Source organism: Papilio xuthus, unplaced genomic scaffold (assembly GCF_000836235.2).
Source record: "Papilio xuthus unplaced genomic scaffold, Pxut_1.1 DF829758.1, whole genome shotgun sequence".
NCBI classification, from domain to species: Eukaryota; Metazoa; Arthropoda; class Insecta; order Lepidoptera; family Papilionidae; genus Papilio; species Papilio xuthus.
Window position 1 is genome coordinate 1,490,820 of NW_013528891.1, and position 27,757 is coordinate 1,518,576.

Here is a 27,757-nt window from a genome sequence, read left to right on the forward strand (position 1 = left end):
AGTTTTAGTTTACTTTGAACATCTAAAAAAATTAAAAAGATAGCTTTTTACTAATGTAACTTAGGATTATGATAGTAGTAAATAATTATAATTTACATTGTGTGCAATTGTTGCTTACCGTGATTTAAGTAAGTGTGCACTCAGCTTTGGGGAAAATTAAGAGTACTAGTTCTGTCTCTTTCTTTCTAGGATTAAATAATGAAAGAGAAACAACTCTTGTTACCTGTGAAAGTTTTACGTCAAAACTGTTATCAATTCGCAAATTCCATTGCTGTGTTATAATGAACATCTGTTAGTGCGTGACCTTATCAACAAGCAATGGTAATAATACAAATACGAATTACACCTTTAGTAACGTAAAGGTTAAGAACCGCGACAAAAGTCAGTTGCTGCGTCACGACGTCACTTCTTTATCATTTCGGTGGCAAACTTAACATAGTATGGCCGTCGTATGGAAGTATTCACAGTTTTACTTCCACAAAGAATACGCGATAAACATTTCACAGAGCGTGTTGCGAAAGACATTTTTAAACAAATTTTTCACGCGAGTGAGATAAACATTGAAAATTTAGTGTAAACTCAACGTGTATTAGTAATTTAATAACGTTCGACCTAAATATTTTCATTTAGTTTTCGGTTTTGATTTCAATAAATTATCCAAAATGTGGTTAGTTAGTCAGCCGAATTCTGTGATTTTGGAAGTCAAAGTGGATCCCAACTCTATTGGACAAGATTGCCTGGAAAAAGTAAGTTTTATTTTTAATATTACATTATATTACAGCATTTTAATATCATACATTTTTTTACTATGAAAGTTGGTTATGTCTTTGTTTACTACTATTATTCGCTGCATAAACAGTTATAGTTAATATTTTTATGAAATTAACTGCTTTATTATGTCATTTATTAACATTATTTCATGTTTTTGTATTTCATAAGGCAATTATAGCACGATTTTTTTTTACCAAGTATCAATTGTCAAATGAAGTGAAACTATTAACTATCGTCGAAAACCAAGTCACGTTCACACTTCAATCGAGTCTACCTTTGCGGACTTTGGACTCGGCATTGTTCGCTCACATTACGTATATTTTTTTCATTTAATAAGGTTACTTTATTTTAATTATACATTCGTTTTCATACCGGCCAATATTATTCATTTACTTAAGTAATGACATTAAAAAAAAACGACGAAAACTACACGAATATTTTCTTTATTGGTAATTTAACGACGTCTAATAGGTACTACTGAAAAGTTAAATTTATCATACCTTCAAGATATGCTGGAATGCGTTTTGTTTTTGTTTATGTTTTTTGTTTAGGCTCCTAAATGCAAAGCTCGATGTCTTTGCGTTAAACAAAATGTAGTCAATTACTATGCGATCGCATTCTGTAGGAATCTAAAATCAAACATATTGGCGCTAAAATTCTTTGCTTGGTATGCATGGGATTGTTTCCAAAGTGAATATAGGCTGTTTTGATGTTCTCTGATAAGTATTATAAGATTCAAAAATTATGACGGCCCATGTTAAGGATGTTAGCCCATTCCGGATGAAAAAAAGCACGCACTGGGGTTTCCCACGTAATTATTTGAAACTAGTTAATAATTAAAATTATTGTGCGATTCACCTCGTGGGAAATTGCGAGCCGACATAAAGTTTGATACAATACCAATGAGGAGTTATTTTTATCGGAACAGTAATGAACAGAGATTCGGAATCTTTTATTATATGAAGTTTTTAGACGTTTTTTACGTAGTTTAGTAAAGAGATTAAGGATGGTACGTATTTTGTGTTAGGTACTAAGAAAATAGTAGTTAAGGTAAAGATTTCGCGTAACTGATAACAAATTTAAATATGTAATATAGGTATGGAATTGTTGTTAAAATTTACTGGTTTTCATTCCATTTGCTGTGTTGTTTCATAATATAGTAACGTAAGAATAACAAGGTAAGATGTGCCTGTAAGATTTTTTATATATAGGAATTTAAAGCGTTATAAAATTTATAATTTTGTATTATTCAACGTGACAATAGAAGTAATAAAAAATATTTCTTTGTTGCTCATCATTATAATAATTATTTTTCACAAAACCATAAATTAGATTTAAATCCACAATTTTATTGCAAAGGTAATTATAATCTGTCTATAATTGGTCCTGAAATAACAAGCGACGTGTAATAAAATATATCGTTTTGAAACTTTAATGAAGTAAAATACGAGATTACGACATTATTAACTATTGCAAGCCTAGCGGTAGCTAGTTCAATGAAAATAATACGATCTGCGCTAAATCGAGGCACGTTATTCACCGGTGATTGTAGCTCGGGTCCAAAGTCCACTCAGCAGCTGAGCTCTCTACACGCCATGCGATTGTCACGTGCTCGCTGCGTGATCGAAAAGGAATGGACGCTTTTTGAATTTGGAACGTTGTCGTTTTTTTAAGACGTTACCAGAGACAACTTATATTTTATTTGCGGCCTGCTTCTTTTAGTAATGTCTATAATGACGTCAAATGATCATCTTTTAAATTGATCCGCACAGAGGTCAAATCGTGGATAATTTTAAAGACTTGCTTGCAGATAAATTGCTTATGAAACACGCAAGGAGTGATAAAGATGAATTAATTAATTGGTTATCAAAATAATGTCATTAAACAATAATATAATTATTTTTCCTTAAAGATAAGCCACAAAATTTTAAACAAAACACTTCTTATCATAGGTCATAATCATATTGTTTAATATTTAAACTTTAATTTAGATAAACGGCCTGATATTAAGATGTTGCTAGGGAATTTTACTAATATCATTAAAGATAATTTTTTTGCCGTATGGATGGATGGATTTTTGAATCAGGACGGCTGCGTGAATCTCGCAAAAATTTGGCATAGATGTTACATAGCCTATAAGGAACAATTTAATAAAAATAGGCTAGTATAAAAAAACAGGACAGGCACAGGACCGGTCATTGTGGCAATCGATGGGGGAGGTCTACGTCCAGCAGTGGACAAGTTTAGGCTGAGTATGATGATGATGATGAAAAAAAAAATAATGGAAATACCATAAAATTTTCCCTTTAATAACCGCAAAGACGGATTGTGGCTAGAAATCGATATTAGTAATTTAATTTTGGAGTTCAACTTTAGTCATTTTTCGCGGAACACTTTCAAATTATTTCAAACATTTTCCTTAGGCGTATGGCAAAGAAAATGCATTCATAATGCAAAGGTGAAAAAAGATCATGAATTACTAATTTGTTTTTGCATACAATATATAAATCTTGTCTAAAACCAGCCACACACGTTCAGTTTTTAACTGCACAATTTTAAATAATTAAATTCGTACTGATCAGTTAAAAGGTACGTGTATGGTTAACTTTGTTACTTAGTTATACTGTACAGTTCCTAGTTTTAACTATTTTTTTAATCTTATATATAAAATTTTCGTTCCCATACTCCTCCGAAACGGCTTGACCGATTCTCATGAAATTTTGTGAGCATATTGAGCTATTTTTAATCCCGCGCGGACGGAGTCGCGGGCGACAGCTAGTTAAACTATATAAAAGTGGTCGAGAAATTGAGGAGCAAAAGGTTAGCGTGTTTTGAACATGTACATAGGGTGGATGATCACATAAACAAAAAAGTAATGAGATTGAATGTGGATAGCTACAAAGGTAGAAGGCTAAAGAAAGTATGGATGGATTGTGTGAAAGACGTTATGCGTAAGAATAGGGTGGATTCAGATATGACGGCTAATAGAGATGTGAAGTCAACCAAACCGCACTTCGCCAGCGTGGTTGACTATAGTCACGTCACCTCTAACTAAGGGTAGACTCATAGACCCTCGGTGGGGACGTATAGTGAGCTGATGTAGAGATGTAAAGAGGAGTACATACTGTGCCGACCTGTAGGGATGAGGGTAATGTAATGATGATTAAATAAGGGTATTAACGCACTAAGCAGTCACCATATCGTAATGTTTGTTACCGTGTAGTAACGACTTAAGTATACGTTTGATTATTTAGTCGTTTCCTCAATTGTCAAGACAGTTTATCGTTATAGGAAATATGGTATCAGTTGTCGTGTGATAATTTTGTGAAACTTACTGCTACTAATTGTCCATTAAGGAAGTCCCTTAGTGTAGATTAACTCACGAGCTGTTCAAAATCCAGTTACGAACAGACTTCAATAAATGCTAATCATCATCAGCTCACTATACGTCCCCACCGAGGAGCTCGGTGCCTACCCTAAGTTAAGGGTGGCTAATCATATAAAGAGAAAATTTGTACGAATGTTTTGGAAATTTATATTTATTTGACATCTCTAGTATTTTTTTATGTACAATGTTAAAGGCAAACACATATAATATAAAATAACAACAAGTATGTCCATGGACGTCGTGGAACACCTTGGTGTTCCCACTGCTCGTTTGCCCCCTTCTGTTATAAAAAAAGTGAACAAAAATATAACCTAACTAAATAACTAACCACTACAAAATAAATAAATAAATTAATACTATATTAAATAAACTATATACTAAAACCAAACTAAAAATAAAACTAAATAATAAAAGAAATCGACCCCATACGTTATTTGCCATACGCCTAAGGAAAATGTATGAAATAATTTATATTAAATATATATTTTACGTTCTTGATTTTAAAACTCTTTGTCGTTGTTACCCGTGTTTGTATCCAAAAGGTCTTTGTTAATATTTTCCTACAGTCGACATTAATTCAAGGCGAAAGGAAACAAAAGCCAAAGCCGTTTAAGTGTTGTTATTTTTGTAATTAAAAAAAATATTCTCATGATCCTTAATGAGATACTTTGTCTTTTGTTCCAATTAACCTGATAATTAAAATTCGATGACGTCACAAAATAATATGAATGCTAACCTCTATGATGGATGGATTGGCCACTCGCTTCGTAGGGATCCCAGTCATATTCCCAGGGAAGCCCTGGAGTGGATCCTGCTAGGAACAAGAAGACTTGGCCGTCCTAAACAAACTTGGCGGCGATCAGTAGCTGCCGAAATGAAGGCGATTGGGCTGACATGGCCCGAGACCAAGCGCAGAGCCCAGGATAGAGCGAACTGGCGGCGCACTGTGGACGCCCTCTGCCCCACTGCGTGGACATAGGACTTTAAGTCAACTAGTAACCTCTATGATGTATGTGTTTGCGTAAGTTTCTTATCGATTTAAATCAGGTTTTTTTGTATATCTACGCGGACAGAGTCGCGGGCGACAGCTAGTTTAAGATAGATTAGTTTGACAATTCACTAGAGATGAGTTGATTAAAATCGGTATGAAAATTTATTAAAATGTTTCATCGTTAGTGGGAATTGAATTTGTTTTAATGTTTTACATTTCATTTTAATCTATAAGTGTACAGTAAATCGTGTCAACGTACAATTATGATTACATGCAGTTTTACAAAATTGTCGTTTAGCATTTTATTAATATGTAAATTACAATATAATACGGTGTCATATAATATGCTTATTTAAATATCCATGTAAATAAAAGTGCTGACAATTTATAGATTTGTTGCAAATAGGAAAGTTGCGAAATATTTTTAAATTGTTCTCATTATTTTGTTGTTCCATCAAGTTTTTGTTGGACAATGGAAAATTACCAAATAACTGCTGCAGCAATCTTATTAATAGTATAAATGCGAAAGTCTAAATAGATGTTTGTTATAAGGTATCTTCAGAACGGCTGCATGGATCTCGCTGATATTTGGCATAGATGTAGAACATAGTCTGGAAAGACACAACCTACTTTTAAGTTTTTTTTTAATTCCGCACGGACCGAGTCGTGGGTGTCTTCCCACTTCAGTATTAAATATAAAAGTTGGGCATAATTTTTTTATTGCTAGACATAAATCAATTAATGATTGGACACAGAAGACTAATTGAACGTTTTGGAGTTGACAATTGGGTTGGACTTTGTCCGGTGACATTGTCATGCGGGTATAGTCTCCAGCAATTGTTTTGGCACATCGGGAATAAGTCTTCTAACCATAGCCATCTAATAAACTTATTCTGTTCATCGATTCGTACCAATGTTGACCATAAATTAACTGCTTATTTTTAATAGAATCTTGTAAATTACGAAATATTTATTGTAAAATACCTTTTCTTACATAGTGTTAGGAGGAAAACCGACAGCGTCTCGGTGTACTGGTGCAACACTGGCCTTATTAAAAATCAACGTTTATGTCCCCTCACTAAACATTCTGCCACTTGACTTTGTAACGATAGCACGCCATTCGCACCAAATGATTCTAACTTACTAGTTAAGTAAAGTACTTATCTAAAAGTTGGTATAAATATTAGTTACCTTTCTTTTACATTATTACTTTACTTTATACCACAATTTTCACGAAATAACTGAAATCGTGAAATGTATTAATAGCCGCCATTTTGAAATTTAACGGCATGGGATCGAAATGAGATATATTTTTTATGAATAAAATCTAATACATCTGTACATGACATAACGTTTACTTTTGCTGGCCAATGATTTTTTTTAATTTTTTCAAATTTCGAACTATTTTCTCCAATTAATATTTAGCAACTAGGCCAATTGGCACTTGCTCGTGTTAAACCAATTGAATTGCTTGCAGCTCTTGAAAATAATTCAATACTTTTGAACGTTGTACCGTTACTTTGGACTTTGTACGAATATCCTTGATTTCAGTGTTATGTTTCATTTTAATTGAAGCTGGATACGATAGAACGAGCGAACGCCTACGTTTTGTCAGATAGAATATGGAAGAGTTTACCATGCAGTGTATAGGATAAGTTTACTGTATTATAAATGCGAAAGTTTAAATGGATAGATGTTTGGTAGAAATTATTTGGGCTGCATGAACCTCACAAAAAATTGGCATAGACATAGAAAATAGTTTGGACATAGACTATTAAAATATTTTTGCGCAGACGGGGTCACGGGCGACAGTTAGTAATATCGTAAAGACCCATGATAGTATTTAAACGTATCTTTCATAATATCTCGGGATGAGTTACATAACTATCACGTTACTCAACTTTCCCCAATAAATACACGGACTTTGCACCATGACGTCAAAGTAGCCTTGCTCAACGCTACGTAATTCAATGAGCAATAAAACACAGTATTATTATAGTTTCTTACATACCTTATGCAGCAATTTAACCATACGTTGATGGAAAAACCAGTTTTATAAGTAAAAACAAAATTCATCTGTATTTACAATTAGCTGTTGACCGCGTGCAATTAAAAAAACAATTAGTAGCCTGTGTGTTCTTCCAGACTATGTTCTATATCTATGCCAAATTTTAACAAAATCTATGCAATCGTTTTGGAGATATCAACAAACATCCATCCATCCATATAAACATTCGCATTTATAATATTAGTAAGATAACTTTATAATACACATGATCTTTTGCTGTAGAATTAACCATTGGTTTCTAAAATCAAAATCATTGTGTGAAACATATAGTCATCCCTGTTACTATCTTTGACAAAACAGAGAGGACAAAATGTTTTATACGGAGATTTTAGTTTCGGAAATCCACGGTAATTGGGTAATTAGCTTTTCGTTTCACAATATTACTAAATATACATAAACATATGCTAGTCATTTTTACAAGAACATAAATTGTTATAGCTCATTTTGATTATTATACGAACGGACTAACATTATCTCCTTGTTCGCCTAAACCATTAATAACGTAGTCGTGATTGTTTTTGCTTGCGTAAATGAATTAAAAATGGCCGCCCACCGTCGTTTAAAATGGCGCCAAAAAACCGTGGGTGTGGCAGGAGATCTATTGACATCTGTCATGGCGGATATCAACTGACAGCTAGCACAGATTATCTTACAATAAATACGAAGTAATTTTTTTTATAACGCGGCAAATACTGGTAGCATAATTTTACTAATATTTGTTATTTTTAGAAGAATATGCATAATTATATTTAATTTATTCTTGTATAAGATTTTGCGTCTTAGCCTAAAAAACCTTTTATTTTTGCTACCTTAGGCTAGAGGCAACATCTGTGCAAAAAATATTGTTAATACCATTTTTCTCAAACTTCCTTTTATCCTTCCCACCCTTTTGTTATAAAAAATGGGAAGGGGTGGTTGATTTAATAGAGAAGACGCATTGGAAGGGGAAATGTTTTCTTTCAGTACGTCCTGTCTAAGGTAGATAACGCATATGCTAATTTAAATTTGGTGCGGTTTGCGCGAAACTTTCTGCCTCGTTGCGTTGTGGAATGGCCTAACCTCGGCGATATTTCCAAACCGCTACAACTTAGGGTCTTACAAGAAGCGAGCGTATCTCCATCTCAAAGGCCGGCAACGCATCTGCGATTCCTGTGGTATTGCTGATGTTCATGGATGTCGTTGAACATCTCGTTGTTCCCACAGCTCGTTTGAACAAAAATTTGTTGCAACATTTAGACCAATCATAATATACGCTTTCATTTATAATTATAAAACATGTCTGACTGATAAAATTGTGTAGATAACATATGTTTTTGATATCTCTGTTCCGGTTGGTAATAATTAGTAATTTCACTGTTATCAGTGACGTCATTCATTTTATATTGTTACTGGCTGGTTGTCTCAGTTGTTTGAAGAAGAGTAAGAGAGATGACAATATGTGTGCAAGTGTCACGGCAATCGAAAAGTAATGTTGTCAAGATGTCAAAGTTTTAAAAAAAGTTTATGGAGCATTTATCCTTTCTATCTAACTTCTTCTAATATTATAAATGCGAATGTTTAGATGGATGTTTGTTTGAAGATATCTCCGGAATGGCTGCACGGATCTTGATGAAATTAGGCATAGATGTAGAACACAGTCTGGAAGAACACATAGGCTACTAATTAAGTTTTTTTTTGACGATTACTATTTAGATAATGATTAGTTTTTAGACCCTAATTTCTTAAAGTTCTAATGTTTTAAAAATAAAACATACTTTGTTTAAAGTTGTGTCGAACTTCGAACATCCTCTAAGTTACAACTTTCACTACTGCCATTTTAATATGTTTCAAAAACTGCTTTCGCTATATGTTCGGTATCCGTTCGGAGTCTCGAACTTTTTTAATCTTCACTGATTTGCGTGGTAAGTTTCCACTGACGAAATGTTCGTACCTTTAACCATAAAGCTACTGACACAAGCGTATTAAGACTTTATGATTAAATTATTTTACAACAGTGGTAGAGCCCGCGTCTTCGCACGAATTGTCCCGGCTCGCCCGGTGAAATACCACGACTACACAGAAGACAGGCGTGAAGTGGAACCAATTCCGCGTTTCGTCTGATGAATGTGCATCCCAGGGGCCTAATTTTTCTTATAGAGAAAGGATTGGAAGTCGAAGTGGACTTTCCGGATGAGAGGATGCATGGAAAGAGAAAATATTTGTTTCTGTTCATCCTCTCCTCCGTCGATTAAAAGTAGGCAACGCATATGCAATTGCGTATGTCTATGGGCAACGGTCACTTCGCTATTTCAGCGATTTCAGGTGGCCGCTCGATATTTAAAAAAAAAAACCATAGACTTATTAACAATCTAAACTTTATCAAAGTTAACCTGAATTGCACTTTATTTACTAAGGATAAAGATCGATAATAGCTTGATAAAGTGCATGCAGTGTAGACGTGACACGGAGCATGATCGTAGACCTTGGCTTACTTCATACCTTCCCACCCTCACCTCGATAAATGCGCTTCACTGCGTTTGTCTTTATCTCCCCAACGACCTCTATTGCTAATGTTGCTAACTGACGACAGATGGTTTACTACGTTTTGCAATGTATTCCATACTAGCAATCGCCCGCGACTCCGTTTGTGCGGAATTAAAAAAAACTTAATTAGAGTCTATGTCTTCTTCCAGAGTATTTTCTACATCTATGTCAAATTTTTAAAGATATCTATTATTATTATTATTATTATTGTTGCATTGAAATTCCAACTATCTTTGCTCCTGAACAAATATTCGTCAAAATCTGTTCAATAATTTAGACACGAATTGGGTACAAATATACATACAAATAGACAAGACTATAGAACTACTGTGGGTCTAGCACGAATATTTGCGACAAGCCCATTCGTAACATCACCAATTATGTCAAAATAATTAGATTTTTAATATACTTTACTCCTGAAAGGCACATGTTTAACACGTTAGCTGCCATGTCGAACTATATGTCCGACAAGCTAATGTTTCAAGCCATACTTCCATTCAACGCCTCGCTGTGGCTTTTAATTCGAATTATTGCCCCATTGAAATGGTTTTGGACAAAATTAAAAAAAAAATCGTATTTCGAAAAATCATTCTGGCAGCTAACGTGTTAAATACAAATTTTATCGATGACTATACGATGGCTATTGTCACAAACATTCGTGCTAGGCTCTCTATTGTCAAAGAATGTTTGTCACTTTTTAATCAATTTACTGTAGCTGTAACATCCGTCTATTAAATTCCAGGCAACGTGTTAGATTAGGTTATTAAAAAGATTATAGATTTTTTTACTATCTAAAAAAAATAAGCCTCTTATTTTGAATGACGTTAATATGATTAACTTATCGTTTTAATTCCGTCCAACGACCGATAACATATTATTGTCAGTTGTTTAAAATAATGAAATGTACACTTGAACCCAGATACCCTCACTTCCGAAGATAAATGAGGAGCGTCGAAATAAAAAACCGATAAATGACATTGTTTTTTTGTAGGAAAAGTAAAAATATGGCCAGTTTTATGGACAGCCAATTGGCAATATAAAAAAGTAAAAATATGACTAGCTTTCGCCCGCTACTTGATCCGCGCAGAATAAAAAATAATTGATATGTAGAGTCTATATGTTCTTTCAGACTATTTTCTAATTGTTTGCCAAATTTCATCAAATTCCGAAAAATCGTCCCGGAGATACATACACTCATACATACATTTATATTTTCGCATTTATAATATTAGTAAAATCGGTTTTTGTTTCGACGATCCTCATATATATCTATCAGTATAAAAATATCGCCAAATTGAATATAAGCTGAAAAACAACAACGTAATTCGATTGTAAAACTTAGCTGTATAATGTTGGATTATTCCATCATTTATTACCAAAAAAATTACAAAAAAAAACACGATTAATTAGTTTTTATTTTACGTTTTTGTTAAATAATAAAATGCAATTTTTTATTTACAGAAAAACACTTAATAACGTATTCAGATGTTTTACGATAAGTCTAATTACCCATCATTACTGCAACATTGAGCATTACATCATATCATTATTGACGTTAACAAGTGCGCTTGGTAACCGATATGCAACCGATAAGGGGTCGACAGAGTTCATGGTTCTATGTTAAGGCTGGATATTATACTTATAGCAAGACATATGCAACTCAACTAAAATTGATGACCTGCAGATCAGCTCACGACTCACATATGTGAGTCAGATCAGTGAACCGGCTCACAGCTCAGCTCTGTACCTGCATAGAGTTATGATTTGCTTTTCCAGTTGCGAACTAATAGTCACCAGGTAACTCGCGGCTGACAACTCATATAGCTATAATAAACTGATATATAAACACGGCTAAACACTCACGTATATTCGTCCGGTGGCGGCACCGACTAGTTTCGAGCCCATCGAGGGCCCTTCATCAGGATGAGTGGTACTGGTATTATTTCGCGGACGCGGCCCGTCGCTCACTCCTCTCACGAAAGTTTGAATTATTTAATAGTATCGCAGTGATCTGTTAGCTAATTTAGTTGTTGAACCGCAGCTCAACAGTTCAAGTGTGAGCTATACTTTTGAACCGATTCTTGCAGCTTTCATGATAGATTCTTAACCGACACCAACGTTTCACTCCATGGCTAGAAAATAATTCATACTAATATTTTACAAAGAAATTGTAGACAAATGCAATCTCAGTGGATTGCCTTGATGTATACTTTTACGTTAAGACGTACGTTATTACAGTCACGTATACAAACCCCACTCGTCCGCCTACGGTTTTCATACACTTAACCAACAAGTTTCTAACCAAATGTATGAAATGTTTGTAATAACAGCTTAAAGAATGTCTACTATGGCAATACTGTTCAAAGTTCATCGACCTCTGTATTATGTTTCTATATTAAAAACAAAAACGAAACTAAACTGTGACGTAATCTTACTAATATTATAAATGTTTATGGTTGGATGTTTGTTCGAAGGTATATCCAGAACCTTTAAACGGTTCTCGCTTAAATTTGGCAAACATATAGAACAAAGTCTGGAAGAACACATAGGCTACTAATTATGTATTTTTTTAATACCGCGCGGATTTAGTCGGGGGCAGAATTTATTCTTCATATAAGATCCTGTAACTGAATAAAATAGATTGTTGCCGAATGACAGTCTTACGACAATAGGCCAAGGATTTTCAAAAATTTATAAATCTATTGACCTAAATATTTTTACCTTTTGTTCTATTCATTAGCTATTTATTTATCCTATGTTAAATAGCATTGTTTCGCAAATGAATGGTATATTATTATATATTCTTATATATACAGTATGTACGATTTGGCAAGTGTGAGGCCTTTTCACCTTTGATCTTAAGTTTAACTAGTTTAGAAAGCTGACTCATGTTATATAATACAGTGTACTTATCAAATTGTTGCTAAAACGTTACACGATTGGAAAATGTTATCATCATCATCAGCTCACTATACGTCCCCAACAGGCTCGGCGCCTACCCTAAGTTAGAGTGACTAGGCCATAGTCAACCACGCTGGCCAAGTGCGGGTTGGTTGACTTCACACATATCGTGAATTTCTTCTCAGATATGTGAAAATTTATATCTCACTATGATATTATAAATGCCAATGTTTGAATGGATGGATCGATGGATGTTTGTTAGTAGGTATCTCCAAAACGACTGCATGGATCTCCCTGTGGCATAGATGTAGAACATAATCTGTTAGAACACATAAACTATGTATGAATAAGGAAATTAATAATAGTTTTCATAAGGGAATTCCAAAAGTTAATTTTTCTTGGCAAAGAGTACGTGACAGAATAAGATAGAAATTTTACTACAGACTTTATTCTTAGAAATTTAACTATTTTCAAGTTCACCTTTAGTTTTGGCTGTCATCCAATTTTTTTTTATAGATCTTGAACTGTAGGTGTTGTTTCGTCTATGCCAGAGATGGCGAACATTTACTTATCAACGTGCTATTTTCCTAACTAAATATTTAATCAACTAATTTTGACTTTGTGATTATTGGGAACATACATAGCATAGAGTTCACTTGCGTTTGCTCTTTTCGTGATACAACACTACTTCATGCAGGAATTTTATATTTAGTGATGTGCCTTAAATATTTTCGCGTGCCAATGGTTCGCCATCCCGATTAGTTAAACCAAAGTTTTAGCTTTTGTTACAAACACAAGTGTCAGATCGATTAGTGAGGGGACATAAGTGTTGATATTTTAATAAGTAGTGTTTAGGATACATCGATTGTCGGTTTTTCTTAATAACAATAGAATAAACGTGCTATCCTTGTTTGATCAAAAACAATTTGCGGAATGGCGAATTATTTTTTTTAATTTCTGTACAAAAAAAAAATTTTTTTTTGCAATTTTCTGTTTTATTCTAGAAGTGTTATGTTTCATTTTTTAGTAGCGATGATTTATAAACTTTGATAACCTCACCGTAATCAGTTATCACTTGTTTATCCGGTATTACATTGATATGTGACGTCATTCGTTTTTTAGTACTGTTTGTTACTGAGCGGCTTGAGGGATATTTTTGTTTAAACTTATCTTACTATTCTTCGTCTAGCTCTACAGCTCTTTGTGGGCCTTGCCTTGGTCCAGCAACTTTTTAGATAAATAAATAAAACTTCTTTATGGCCATCACACAGTAATTACAAATATATATATATATGACGACAATGGGCTGCAGGCTCAGCGTGTACCGCATGGCATGGCCATGCGTAGCTGGTTTTTTTTCCGCCTCGGTTTATATCTGGCCACTGACTTCCAATTTGCTATGCCCACTATTAACCTTACTATTACTATTGCTATAATATTATAAATGCGAATGTTTAGATGGATGTTTGTTTGAAGGTATCTCCAGAACGGTTGCATAGATCTCGCTGTTTGGCATAGACGTAGAACATAGTCTGGAAGAACATATAGGCTACCCATTAAGCTTTATTAATACCGTGCGGATAGAGTCGCGGGCGACAGTTAGTATTAAATGTTACAAGCTTAGATTCAGTTTCAACTGTCACGATGTTTGTCATAAAATCTTACAAATTAGACACACTTCTTGGTTACTGATTGAGCTGAAATTTAGCATACATATGTAAATAGCATGACAATGATATGTTATGATGATAAGATGATGGTTCTGGAAGGTGGCCTTAGGAACTTCGCAATGAAGCAACAGTCTCATTGAGTTTAAACTTGAATTGTTTTGACGAATAGTTTGTCTTTTTTTTCTTTTATATTTTCTTTCCCAAACGTAATTAATTAGATATAATATGTAGATTTGTGAAAAACAATGATTTGCAATTCTCCAAAAATACAACTTGTTTCACTTGAACTTTGTATTTCCGTGTACAAACTGGTTGTCTAACTTGCTTTATGTTAGTTAAATCTCCTGGTTTTACTCGTTACATTAAATAATTACTTACACGAAAATCACAGACGCCACTGTATAAAATTATATCAAACTGTCGCCCGCGTACTCCGTCCGCGCGGGATTAAAAAATCTTTATATGTAGTCAGATGTTCTTCCAGACTATGTTCCACATCTATGCCAAATTTCAGAGAGATATGTTAAGCCTTTCCCGAGATACCTGCTAACAAACATTCATATAAACATTCGCATATATAAGTTAGAAGTAAGATTGAAATTCGATTTCTAGTAATATTGATATAAATTTTTTATCTGTATAAAAAGGTGCGCAAAAACAACATGGCCGCTTATTTTTCGCGGCTAATATGCGCATAATTTAGACTGTAATCGCGGAGGCGCGGTGCTTTGCAATTTTATTATCTTGAATATCTGCAAAGATCTGACCTGTTCTACTAGTTTTACTTCGCATATTTATTCATATAACATTTAAATGGCTTCTAGTCGTATTGTAACATAAAAATGCGACTTTTCAGGAGAATCATTGTCCTGTTTTTTTATATTATAAAGTGTCAAGCAAGCAAGCGGCCAATACGCCAAAATAGCGAAGCGACCGTTACCCATAAACATCGTCAATTGCAGATGCGTTGCCTTTAATCGGATGAATGGAATAACAGAAAGAAAATATTTTCCCTTTCTATGCGTCCACTCTCTGTCTCTATAAATAAAGAGTGGTAAGGGAAAGACCACTAAAATTAGACCTTTGGTACGCAAGGTACATGACAGAAGTATACCTATGAGAGATTTCAAATTAAAAAGTTAGTTCAAGAAGCGAGCGTATCACCATCTTAAAGGTTGGCAACGCATCTGCGGTTCGTCTGGTATTGATGTCCATGGGCGTCAATGAACACCTCGGTGTTCCCGCTCGTTTGCCTCCTTCTCTTATAAAAAAATATTTACATATTCACACATATTAAGTTTTCATTGTAATTCAAGACGTGGTCACGCACGTGATCAGATACTGAAAAAAAACAACTTTTCTATCGCAAAAACAAAAAAAACTAACAATAAAGTAATTAGATTTATATACGTCTTATTTTCAACATCATCTTGTTTTCTGTATTACAATTTAAAAAAAACTATTGTTTTATCTCATTATAGTAAGATGTATAGTTCATTTCAAATATCTTGGCGGTCCAAGGTAGTCGTCATACGCAGTGCCCTCTCACCTCATTTTGCTACGTCCCGCTACACCAATTGTGTAGTGATGATCAGTTATATCTTACTAATATTATAAATGCGAATGTTTAAATGTATAGATGGTTGTTTGTTAGAAGATATCTCCAGAACGATTGTATGGATATTGCTGTAATTTGGTTTTGTTCTAGCCTGGAACAGATGCTACTAATACAGTTTTTTTTTTATTATATAATTACTCGCGAACAAAGTCACGGGCGACAGCTAGTAAAGATATTTACTAACCGCCTTTTTACCTTTCCTTATAAGCATTTATGTCATCTATATATATATAAAAGAAAGTCGTGTTAGTTACACTATTTATAACTCAAGAAGGGCTTTACCGATATGGCTGAAAATTGGTGAGGAGGTAGCTAAGAGCCAGGAGACGGACAAAGGATACTATTTACTCTTTTTTTATATATTTTTTTTTCGAATTTATGCCTTGTAGAGCTCTTTATTTTACTTACTAATATTATAAATGCGAATGTTTAGATGGATGTGAATGGATGGATGGGTGGGCTACACTAATTAAGTTTTTTATATATCCACACGGACGGAGTCGCGGGCGACAACTAGTATTTTTATAAATTATCGTCGAAAATAAATATAAGCACGAATTATTATTTCACCATTAAATCCTGCATAATAAACAAAATGCATATGCATTTAGAAATAGAAATAAATTGCGAAAATTTCCGTAAACATGTTATTGTGAATTATATAAACATATATGAAAATGAATAATAACAACGATAAAGCGTAGACAATTGTATGGAATTTCTGCGCAATAACAAAATAATAGGTAAAACTTTCATGATTCAATTGCGATGTTACCTCCAACATATGTCATTAACTCTATTCATCCCCACTGAGGGAATCGGAGCCTACTCTAAGTTAGTGGTAACTAGGCCATAGTCAACGCTCCAGAGGGTTTCTGTGCGTTCCTTTGGAGATCCCAGGACCCTCGTAGTAGCACTTGTGGTTGGCTACCGAGGGGGTTTTAGTAAGTAAGAATCTCACATAACCCTTACCGTATCTTACGAAGAGTAACAACCCCCCCCCCAGATACAAAAAAGGCCATAGTCAACGCTGTTTGACTTCACACATATCTTTGAATTTCTTAGCAGTTAAGTGCAGGTTGCATCACAATGCTTTCCTTCACCTTAAGAACATCGTGTATGTAAATTAAAAAAAACATTGGTACATGGGGATTCGAACCCAGCTCCTGCAAACTGCTCCAACATAAAATAAATTCCAGCTTGATACCTATACGCGTTATTGAGAAAAAGGGTCTTGACAGACAGATGGACGGACAACAAAGATCCTATAAGGGTTCCGTTTTTTCCCTTTCGTGGTACGGAACCCTAAAAACATAAATATAATGAAATTCTATACATATTTTCTACATTCATTTACATTTTAATTAGACGAAAATCTTTTTATTTGCAAAGGTTTTTTTTTTCACACATGTATGCTAAGATTATCATGTCCTGATGATTTTTGGTTAATCTTTTATCACGGATTCAACATAATAAGTAAATATTTCTGAAGACTTGATCATATAAATAGTGTTAATTTTAACATGACGTGATCGCACACAACTTATTTATTTACTAACTATCGCCCGCGGTACCGTCTATATAACAAGGTAATTAGTAGCCTATGTGTTCATCCAGAATATATTCTACATTTATGACAAAGCGAGATGCAGCCGTTCTGGATACCTTATAACACACATACAAACATTCGCATCTTACTAATATTATAAATGCGAATGTTTGTTTGAACGTATCTCCGGAACGGCTGCGTGGATATCGCTGAATTTTAACATAGATGTAGATGTAGTCTGTTAGAAAACATAGACTACTAATTAAGTTTTTTTTAAACATCGCGCGGACAGAATCGCGTGTCACAACTAGTATTTTTATATATTCAAGTTGCAAGGACGCGCGTTAGATTTCGAACATGAGCCTCGACTTGGGTATTGTATTAAAAACTATTAAGCCGATACCCAGAAACGGACATTACTACTGGTGTTCAATTTCCGCATGTTAGTCACGGAAATACGCCCTCATTATATTTAACCTTTAAATTGATGTAGTGCAATATTTTAATATGTTTAATTCCGCGCGGACTGAATCGTTGCCACGGCTAGTTTTGTGTGGCGGTAGTCTTAAGTCTTCGGGAGCTATCCATATCTCTCGTCTTTATCTCAAGACTTGACCTATCAACTCAACAGATAGATTACATCATATTGAGTAAACTTTATCGTTTCCTTCACCTCAACCCACAAACTTATCTCTATCGGAATGAGTAACAAAAGGTTCACCACCTCAGTGCACATGTCAAAGGTGAACTGAAGTTGGCAATAAATCATAGTACAGGAGCATTTGACGTAGGAGGAGAGAAATATGTTCTATCTCTGTCTTGATTATACGTTTATGCGTTTGTCTCGCTTATCTTTTACTTATATTGCTAAGTTCAGACGCTCGTGTCTATATTATGCATAATATTGACGATTAATCATAATCTTACTGTTAATATAAATGCTTTGGATGGATGTTTGTTAGAAGGTATCCACAGAAGTGATCAACGGATCTTGATGAAATTTGACATACATTTGGAACATAGTCTGGAAGACCATATTTCGCGCTGACATTGCGGGCGACAGCTAGTGCTAAATAGAATTACAAAAAAATTTCTTTGTTTTGCAATTTTTCATCTATAATATTTTAAATTTATATTTATTTTACTCTTTGAACTACAGCCTACTTCAGAGCGTTGAATGAATACTATTTGTCATACAAATGTTTACGCAAAATTCACTATAACAGCGAAGAAATTCGAAAAAAAGCGTTGTATTTTGGTAGAAATTGATGTGAAAGCGGGAGTAGCCGACATATTTTCGGAGTACGTTAACCCTTGAACACTACACCGATGTCCTCATTTCATGTTTTGACAAAAATTGATAAGTAATTTGAACCTTATCACTTTCAAAATACGTGTCAACTACCACTACGAAGTATTTTTAATTTATAATGCAATTCACAGCGTTTCCTTTAAACATGTCTTTGTATTTAAATTATATTGGTATTGTAGAGACGTGTACGTAATAACGTGCCAAGTTATTGTGTAAAGCTACTTTTGAAACAAAAAGAAATAAAAGAAAAAAACTAAAAACTCTTTGGATCCGTGGAACACTTTCTAAATTTAAAATTAACGATTTTCAATAAACTATTTCTATCATTGTATGTACCAGTTTTAATGTGATGTATACCAAATTACAATAAAAAATCTCTTATCTATGAACGATAAGAAATTTGATCCATTTGACTCTGATTAAAAGGTTCCTAATCTTACTAATATTATAAATACGAATGTCATTATGGATATTTGTTACAAGGTATGTCTAGAACAGCTAAACGGATGTCGATGGCTGATATAGAATATAGTCTGAAAGGACACACAGACTACTAATGTTTTTTAATTCCTCGCGGACGGATTCACGGGCGACCGCTAGTTGTTTAAAAATCCCAAGCCAACAAATGTAGAAGTTGAATAAATGGCTAACGATCAGCAAATACATTAACGAAAATAAATAAAAGGTGACTGAAGTGTAATTATCTTTCGTCATACATATTTATAAAAACCTTTATACACATATTTAAAGTCTAGTACACCTCAACAACGTCGACAAATATAGAAACGCCGAGCCAAGATATGAGTTTGGCAGTCACTATTCTTATTTAGAATATGCAACCAGTTTAACGATCAGTCTTACAACTAGTCGATTTTATTTACAAACAACTAGATTCTACTTCGGATCGACGCGACCGGACTGCGCACGCGTCTTGTGCGTGATACGTAAGAGCGAGAGAGACGTGGTTATATGTTAAAGCGGGATACATAGCAAACATGGTGGAAGGACGCTCTTGGATTCAGTGGGCGCTGTCTTTGTGTTTTGTTTTTAGACGTTTAATTTAGGTTAATAGAGTTTATTTGAAAACAAAGATGTAAAACCCCAAACAATGCCACAATATACTAGAAGATTTCAAATGTAGAAATATATTTCTCTAAATCTGTTTGTAGCAATGCATAGAATGCATTAAAATCTAATCATAAGAACATTACGTTAACTCGTACGGGGAAATTGCAACTTCATCAAATCGCATGATGAGATTTCCTTTTTGCTAACATCTAGTGCGAGACGTTCTGCTTTGTCTACCTATATTACATCTCAGGAAGAAAGCAGTTTGTTTTTATCATGTTTTACAATACTCACTATACTATATCACTAACTAGCTGTCGCGACTCCGTCCGCGTGGATATATAATACACTTAATTAGTGTAGCCCACCCATCCATCCACATCACATCCATCTAAACATTCGCATTTATAATATTACTAAGTTAAATGAAAAGCAGCTCTTCAAGGCATAAATTCGAAAAAAAAATGAAAGTAAATGAATAAATAGTATCCTACGTCCGTGTTCTGGCTCTAAGCTACCTCCTCACCAATTTTCAGCCATATCAGTAAAGTCGTTCTTGAGTTATAAATAGTGTAACTAACACGACTTTCTTTTATATATGTAGATTTTATACATGCGAATGTTTGGATGGATGGATGTGTGTTTGAAAATATCTTCGGAACGACTTAATGGATCTTATTAAATTTGGCTCAGATGTAGAACATAGTCTGGAAGAACAAATAGGTTACTAATAAAGTTTTTTCTTTTTAATTTCGCGGATGGAGTAACAGATGACAGCCAGTATTACTATAAGCATATTACTGGTAATCATTTATTCATTACGTGCATCCCGGTTTATCGCGGTTCCCACTGGACCAGTCACTATGAACTCTTCTCGGTCATTGAACTGTAAGCTCGTATATCTAGGGTTGGCAATTTTTAATAAAATAACTAATATTTAAAGCAAAAATGCTACAAGTTTTCAGTTATATGAAAATTCTAAAGATATAAAAGTATAAAATAGGAATCGATAGTACACAATCGTATGTTTTTAATTTTTGCACGACAGAATTTAGTCATCTATTACGTCGCATCGCATGCAAAAGTAACATACGGTAGACAAAACACAATCTAGAAAAGTATTATTTAAAACTAGCTTTTGCCCGCGACTCCATCCGCACGGAATTAAAAAAATAGTTAGTAGCCTATGTGTTCTTCCAGACTATGTTCTACGTTTGTGCTAAATTTCTGTAAGATCCATGCAGCTGTTCTGTAAATATAATACATTCTAACTAACATCCATCTATTCATCTAAATTTTCGTATTTATCTTACATATAAAATTCTCGCGTCACAATTTTCGTTCCCATACTCCTCCGAAACGGCTTGACCGATTCTCATGTAATTTTGGGAGCATATTCAGTAGGTCTGAGAATCGGCCAACATCTATTTTTAATCACGCGCGGACGGAGTCGCGGGCGACAGCTTATAATATTAATAAGAAATAAGATTGAAATATATGAAAGTATTCGTTAGTTTAATTTGAAAAACATTAAACATCGTTCTTTATTAGGAGTCATGTCACACAGACAGACCCATCTTCAATATCTTTCTATTACGTTTTAACTAATAAAAACTTTATAACATTGTCCACAGATTGCAAATGACCGCAATGTCATATGTGAGGGTCAAACCGGTCACGATGTACTTTTTATGATAAGCGTGTAGTTTTTGTCATAAATATTACGCTACATTAAAAATGATCAATGTAATAAAGACTCGAAAACAACTCGTATATTAAGCTGCTAGTAAATCTGTAATTTGTACAGCATACATAGCCTTGCCTGCTACTTAATCTGCGCGGAACTGAATCGGAGTAATAAATATAACAGTGGTAGAGCCCGCTTTAACATCTTCGCACGAATTGTCCCGGCTCGCCCGGTGAAATAGCACGACCACACAGAAGACAGGCGTGAAGTGGAAGCTATTCCGCGTTTCGTCTGATGAGTGTGCGTCCCGGATGCCTACTTTAGTCCTCTTTCCCTTCCCACACTTTTTCTTATAGACAAGCATGGGAAGTGGAAGTGGACTTTCCGGATGAGAGGATGCATGAAAAGGGAAAATATTTATTCTTTCTGTCCATCCTCTCCTCCGTCGATTAAAGGTAGGCAACGCATATGCAATTGCGTATGTCTATGGTCAACGGTCACTTCGTTATTTCAGCGATCTCAGGTGGCCGCTCGCTCGTTTGCCACTTTATGACATTAAAAAAAAGCCTGTCTCCCAGGGATGTAGCTTTTCAACAGTGAAAGAATTTTTCAAATCGGTTCAGTAATTTCGTAGCCTATTCAAGGCAAATCAACGATTAAATCTATCTTCATAACATTAGGAGTACTAAAATTCATAAGATAAACTGTACAGTAACATGTAAGTAAATATCATAAGATCTAGATTTTTATTTAAATTAAATTCAGCTATTCTTATGCCGTATTGTATCAAAATATTAATTAAAATTATTAATTGTAAAATATGAAATAAAAAAGTTACACCGCGACCCTGCCAGGATTCGAACCTGGAATCTTCTGATCCGTAGTCAGACGCGTTATCCATTGCGCCACAGGGCCCACGTGCGGTGATACAAATATTATATTGGCATTTTCGTTTTATAAAAACAGAATATCAATGTCTTAGAATTTTTCTACATTTCAAAAAACTCAATAATTAAAAGGATACTGTTTTTACCTCAACCCTTCATTACATGCTGGAGTTTTTTGTATAACGTATTCGTAATTACGTGAAGAAAATTCGTGGAACCAATTTACTCCAACGCTGAAAAAGATGGACACGATCTTTAGCAAAAATGAAATTCGAATTTCGTCCAGAAGGTCCGATAATTTACTTTTTGCTTTGTCACTTTGGGTTCGGTATCTAACGATGTTCAGAAATCTGCGACTAACTTTGTAAAGTCCTTAACGATGATCTTATTATATTTTATAAGAATTAGGAGCCGATTGACACAAGTCAAGTCAAGTCTTGCAGGCGAGAGCACGCACGTTGGTTACAAAAACAATGTTCTTTACTTCCTCTCATGCAATAACCGAGCTGATGTAAAGTTTGATTCGTGCTGAAGCTGCAATAGTTTTTCAACAAGGCAGAGTAAATATTAAAATCAAGCTTGAAAACTTTTATATTTATACTTCTTAGCTACGGCTTTGTGATAGTCTTTTCCTTAGCCATAAAATCTAAAAAAAAGTCTTCCATTTTTAAACGTTAGGAACACGTAGTGTACGCATGTAACGCAAACTAACTTCGAACAATGCAACAAATGAAGTATTTACATTATCCGCGATACGTACGAGAAGGTCGACTGCTTGTTATGATAATCATTTAACGCCACTAATGTGTAGCGCCATTACAATATGCGTAAGGGAATCAATTATGACGTGTGATAGATATATGAAAGAATAGAAACGGCCAGAAAGATTATGTATAATGTCATTCAAAATTTATACACGCTCGTAATTTTGTACGGGACATTGCGCACACAAAGTTTTTTAGTAACATTTAAGTGAGAAAATATTCTTTAAATACTTTATACTTCTGGATGGATGAATGGATGTTTGTTTGTTTGGAAGTATATCCAGAACGGCTGAACGGATTTTAATAAAATTTGGCATACTTAGTCTGGTAGAACACACTACTGATACTTGTGTTTTTTTTTAATTCCGCGTGTACGGAATGGTGGGCGACCGCTATTTATTACATAAATTTCAACGATTATCCTAAACCGAAACAAGATCGTGAAAATAATTATTTAATGCTTTATTTTTACTTATTATTTTTATTTATTTATTTACAGTAGGAAATGAAAATAGACGTGACGTCATACTTTACAATGGTAAATAGGTTCGTGTTATACATATGTATAATATTATGTATTGCGTTAGATCTTTATACGTTTATTTTAATAGCAATATAATGCTGTTAATTGTTTTACAATGAGTAGGTGGTCACGATAGGTGAGCGTGCCCCTGATATTGTAAACGTAAAATTGAACTCTACCACGTTGTAATAAAGCTCTATAATGTGTTGATTTTATTATGTCATCCGTATTGCACCGTTTGTTTGGTCGACATGAGTAAATGTTTTTACTCAACCGGATTGACTTACAAGTGCTAGTCTTTATATGCTACTATGAACAGTAAATATATTCGTACGAAGATGGAAATACAGTAAAGTATTTTCTCGCGTATATTGATCTCTTGAGTCGGAGGCCAAGACCCACTTTGTGTTGTATGTGTTTTCTCGCGCATTTCTATGCAATGTAACGATTTTGCGAATGCTATGATTACCCCTAACTTAGGGTAGGCTCCAAGACCCTCATTAGGGACGTATAGTTAACTGATGATGATCATGGTCTTTACATGGTGATGATCTAATAATATAGTTGGAAGAAAGCTATAGAAATGCAAAGAAACGACACTATCTCATCGAGTTTAGACTCTTTTGAATAGTCTTAACGAGTAGTTTGTATCTTTTTAATAATTTTAATTGACAGTAACATAACAAAAGCTTTTTTAATTTATTTCATTATGTTAATCGTAGACATTCCGAGCGACTGTAAACTTTGTGTAGTACTATACAAACTTGCAACATTGTGTCGTATCAAGTTGCGGTGTGTTTACTACGGACATACCTACATACATATCTAAAGATAATGTGTCAATGGGCACCTCAAGTTACAAGGTCGTTCCGGACTGGTATCGTATTTAAAGTAAACAGATCTACTAAATAAACACACTGCTACATTATATATTAAGTTATATATTACCATCATTCATCACACCTTTGTAAATTGTTGATAACGTCCTTTGCAGCAATGACACTCCGAGATCGACCTATGTCACTGCACTCTTCTAAATCGGGTAAACAATAAGCTTACAAGGTAATCAGACCTGGTATAAGAAAAACTAAATTATGACAGATCACTAGCGTTCCCCTGTCAACGTCAAAAGATCAAAATCCTCTTCGTATTGTGAGAGTATTTGAATTCACAACGTTATTTTTCACGTAATTATATTTTTTGACTTGCCATGATGTTTTTGAGACCAAAATATCTGTATAAATATCGTCTGAGATTACATGTTTGTATGCGTGTTATGTTTTGAACGGGGATTTCGGTCTCAGAAACCTACGGTAATAGTTGCGACCGACCGGTTAGTCAGCCCTGAGCATTGAGCATGTACTTCCTTGCTCTTAAGAAATTAATGTTTGAAGTATATTAAGTTCTTATATGAAAGTACTTTCATTAAGTGGTTTCGTGATTGCCAGATTATATATCTTTTGTTTCATACTTACAATAAGTATGTAATAACACTATAATCGCAAATATCTTCAAGATAACACCATTTCCATTGTACTGTATACATTTATTGACATTATTATTCTGTATATATTTCTAAACTACAAATACATAATATGTAAATACTAGCTGTCGCGCGCGACTTGGTCCGGAATTAAAGAATAGATCAATATTTAAAATAAAAACTACCAAACATCCAAAATGCACCAAATAACAGATGTTTAAATTTATTTGATAAGAATTAGTTTAATAGTTTCGTAGTTTATCGTGACTTTTATTTCTATAAGATATGTGTAAAGTCAACCTAACCTCACTGGGTTAGCGTGATCGACTCCATCCAGACGTTGGGCACACTCAAGCCCAGTGAGTGTTGAAATACTAAGATGGTAGCAATCTATATTATTAGCATGTTTTTTGTCTTTTGTGACGTCATATGTAAGCGTTTTTGTTAGTTTAAGGACCCTCGAGAAACATAGAAACTTTGAATGTACTCATTATGTTAAATTAAACCTCGATATGGTATGAAAAATAAAATTATATCCGTGTCTATAATTCCATGAGGTATTTCATCGTTATGCGTCATATAATAATAGTGTACTCGCAATTTCTAATTATAATACTACGATATGAAATAAAACTTTAAATGCTATATAATGATAGGTTTTGTGGCAAACGAAACGCTTTCACAACAACTATTTTGTAACGTTAAAATTGCATATAAAATAATTCCCTGCAGCATGTCTTGATTTAGAAATTAACAAAGTATATTGATCATTTTACTTAGAACCTAATTTCTAATTTCAGGTATGCGAGAAACTGGAAATCGGTGTCGAATCTGATTACTTCGGGCTACGAGTGTGCCACGGATCAGGACCTGGTAGATGGCTGAACTTGCGAAACCCTCTCGACCCGCATCGTATCCCCGGCGGTCGTCTAGAACTTCGCGTTAAGTTCTGGGTACCACCACATCTCCTCATCAATGAACCAACGCGACACCAACATTACTTACACGCGAAACTAGACCTTATTGAAGGTAGATTAGTTGTCGCTGATCAAGAAGTCGCTCGACGTATCATAGCGTACATAGCCCAAGCAGAAACTGGAGACTGCGACGTAGATATGCCTCCCACACATATCTATGAGGAGTGTAACAAAATAGGACCTCAAGGCGTCAAACCTGAAGATCATGTAGACAAAATCATAGAATACCACTGTGAAATAGCAGGCATGCGAGCATCACAAGCGGAATACAGACTACTCAAGGAGATATCGAAACTCGAGTCGTTCGGTGAAGAACTATTCTTCTGCAAGCCAGTTACACAGAGTAACAACGCTCACAACCTCTACAGCCATTTGCTGTATCACAGGCAACAAGTAGAAGAGCCCAGAGCGAGGGACGAACAGGAGATAGATGGAGGAGGAACTGTCGGCTGCTTGACTTCGGGACAGAATGTAGGTGGCTGCGGCTGTCGGCTCAGCACTTGCGTGGGCGTCGGCCCGCACGGCATCGTCGTGTACCGTCCCGCCTGCAACGGCGACCAAGACATTGGTGTTGAAAAACAAAGGTAAGACTTGTTTTATTCCACAGATAGATGGCGTTGTTTCTAATTACATTAATCACATAATAATGTTTAGTCTGTCGTCTTGTCAATGCGTGTTAAATGGAAATACGTAATCTGTCTACCCAATTGAATATTGATAGGAATGTAATTGTATAATAAGGGCACGATAAGTACGTAACGTAACGATGTTATTATGTAAGAAAGTTTCTTTTCCATTGTGTTGATACTTTTTCATAGAATTTTTATATCACAAGGTGGCAAACGAACGAGCGAGCCACCCGAAATCGCTGAAACAGCGAAGTGACCGTTGCCCATAGACACACGCAATTGCATATGCGTTGCCTACCTTTAATCGACGGAGGAGGGGATGCACAGAAAGAAAATATTTTCTCTGTCCATGCATCCTCTCATCCGGAAAGTTCACTTCCACTTCCCATCCTTTCCTTATAAGAAAAGGGTGGGAAGGGAAAGAGGACTAAATTAGGCCTCCGGGACGCGGAATTTTTATTCAAACGTTACGATTTTCATTCAGTACCATTGAGTTTGTTTTTTTTTTATTCCATAATCTTTTAAATATTCTCACGGTTAATTCAGTGAACCAATTATCGTGAGTAGAATATAAAAGAAAGTTATATTCCATAATTTCAACCAGCATATATGTTTGCCAAACTCATCCGGGTCGAATAATCTAGTTTAAATGCGAAAAACAATGATATCTTATCATATGTAAATATAGTTTTGCCAGAACAGACTTCACAAACACGATAAAGAATCATGTTATGTACATAAAAAGTATACAGTATATTACTGATAAATTCAATATCACTCGAACAAAGAGACAAAATAAAAATGTGTAATAGAATCAATCAGAGGGAGCGTCGGTGGCTCAGTGGTCAAGCACTTGACTTGCAATCTGCAGGTCCTGGGTTCGAATCCCGCCATGTACCAATGTGTTTTACGATTTCCGATTTACATATGTACATTTATCCGACATTC

General features: G+C 34.7%; 1 protein-coding gene and 1 non-coding gene across 2 annotated transcripts in view; one reads left to right on the plus strand and one right to left on the minus strand.

Moving 5' to 3' along the window:
- Positions 1–406: 406 nt before the first annotated feature.
- dnr1 (E3 ubiquitin-protein ligase defense repressor 1) overlaps positions 407–27,757 on the plus strand; it is a 30,930-nt gene continuing 3,579 nt past the window's right edge. The window contains exons 1-2 of the mRNA XM_013326764.1: positions 407–746; positions 26,004–26,764. Of these exons, the coding sequence (XP_013182218.1) occupies positions 663–746; positions 26,004–26,764 (845 nt within the window). The 5' untranslated portion in view covers positions 407–662. The remainder of the gene's footprint in view (positions 747–26,003; positions 26,765–27,757) is intronic.
- Positions 22,389–22,461, minus strand: TRNAR-ACG (transfer RNA arginine (anticodon ACG)). Its single transcript has one exon. It is a non-coding gene; the product is annotated as a tRNA-Arg (tRNA).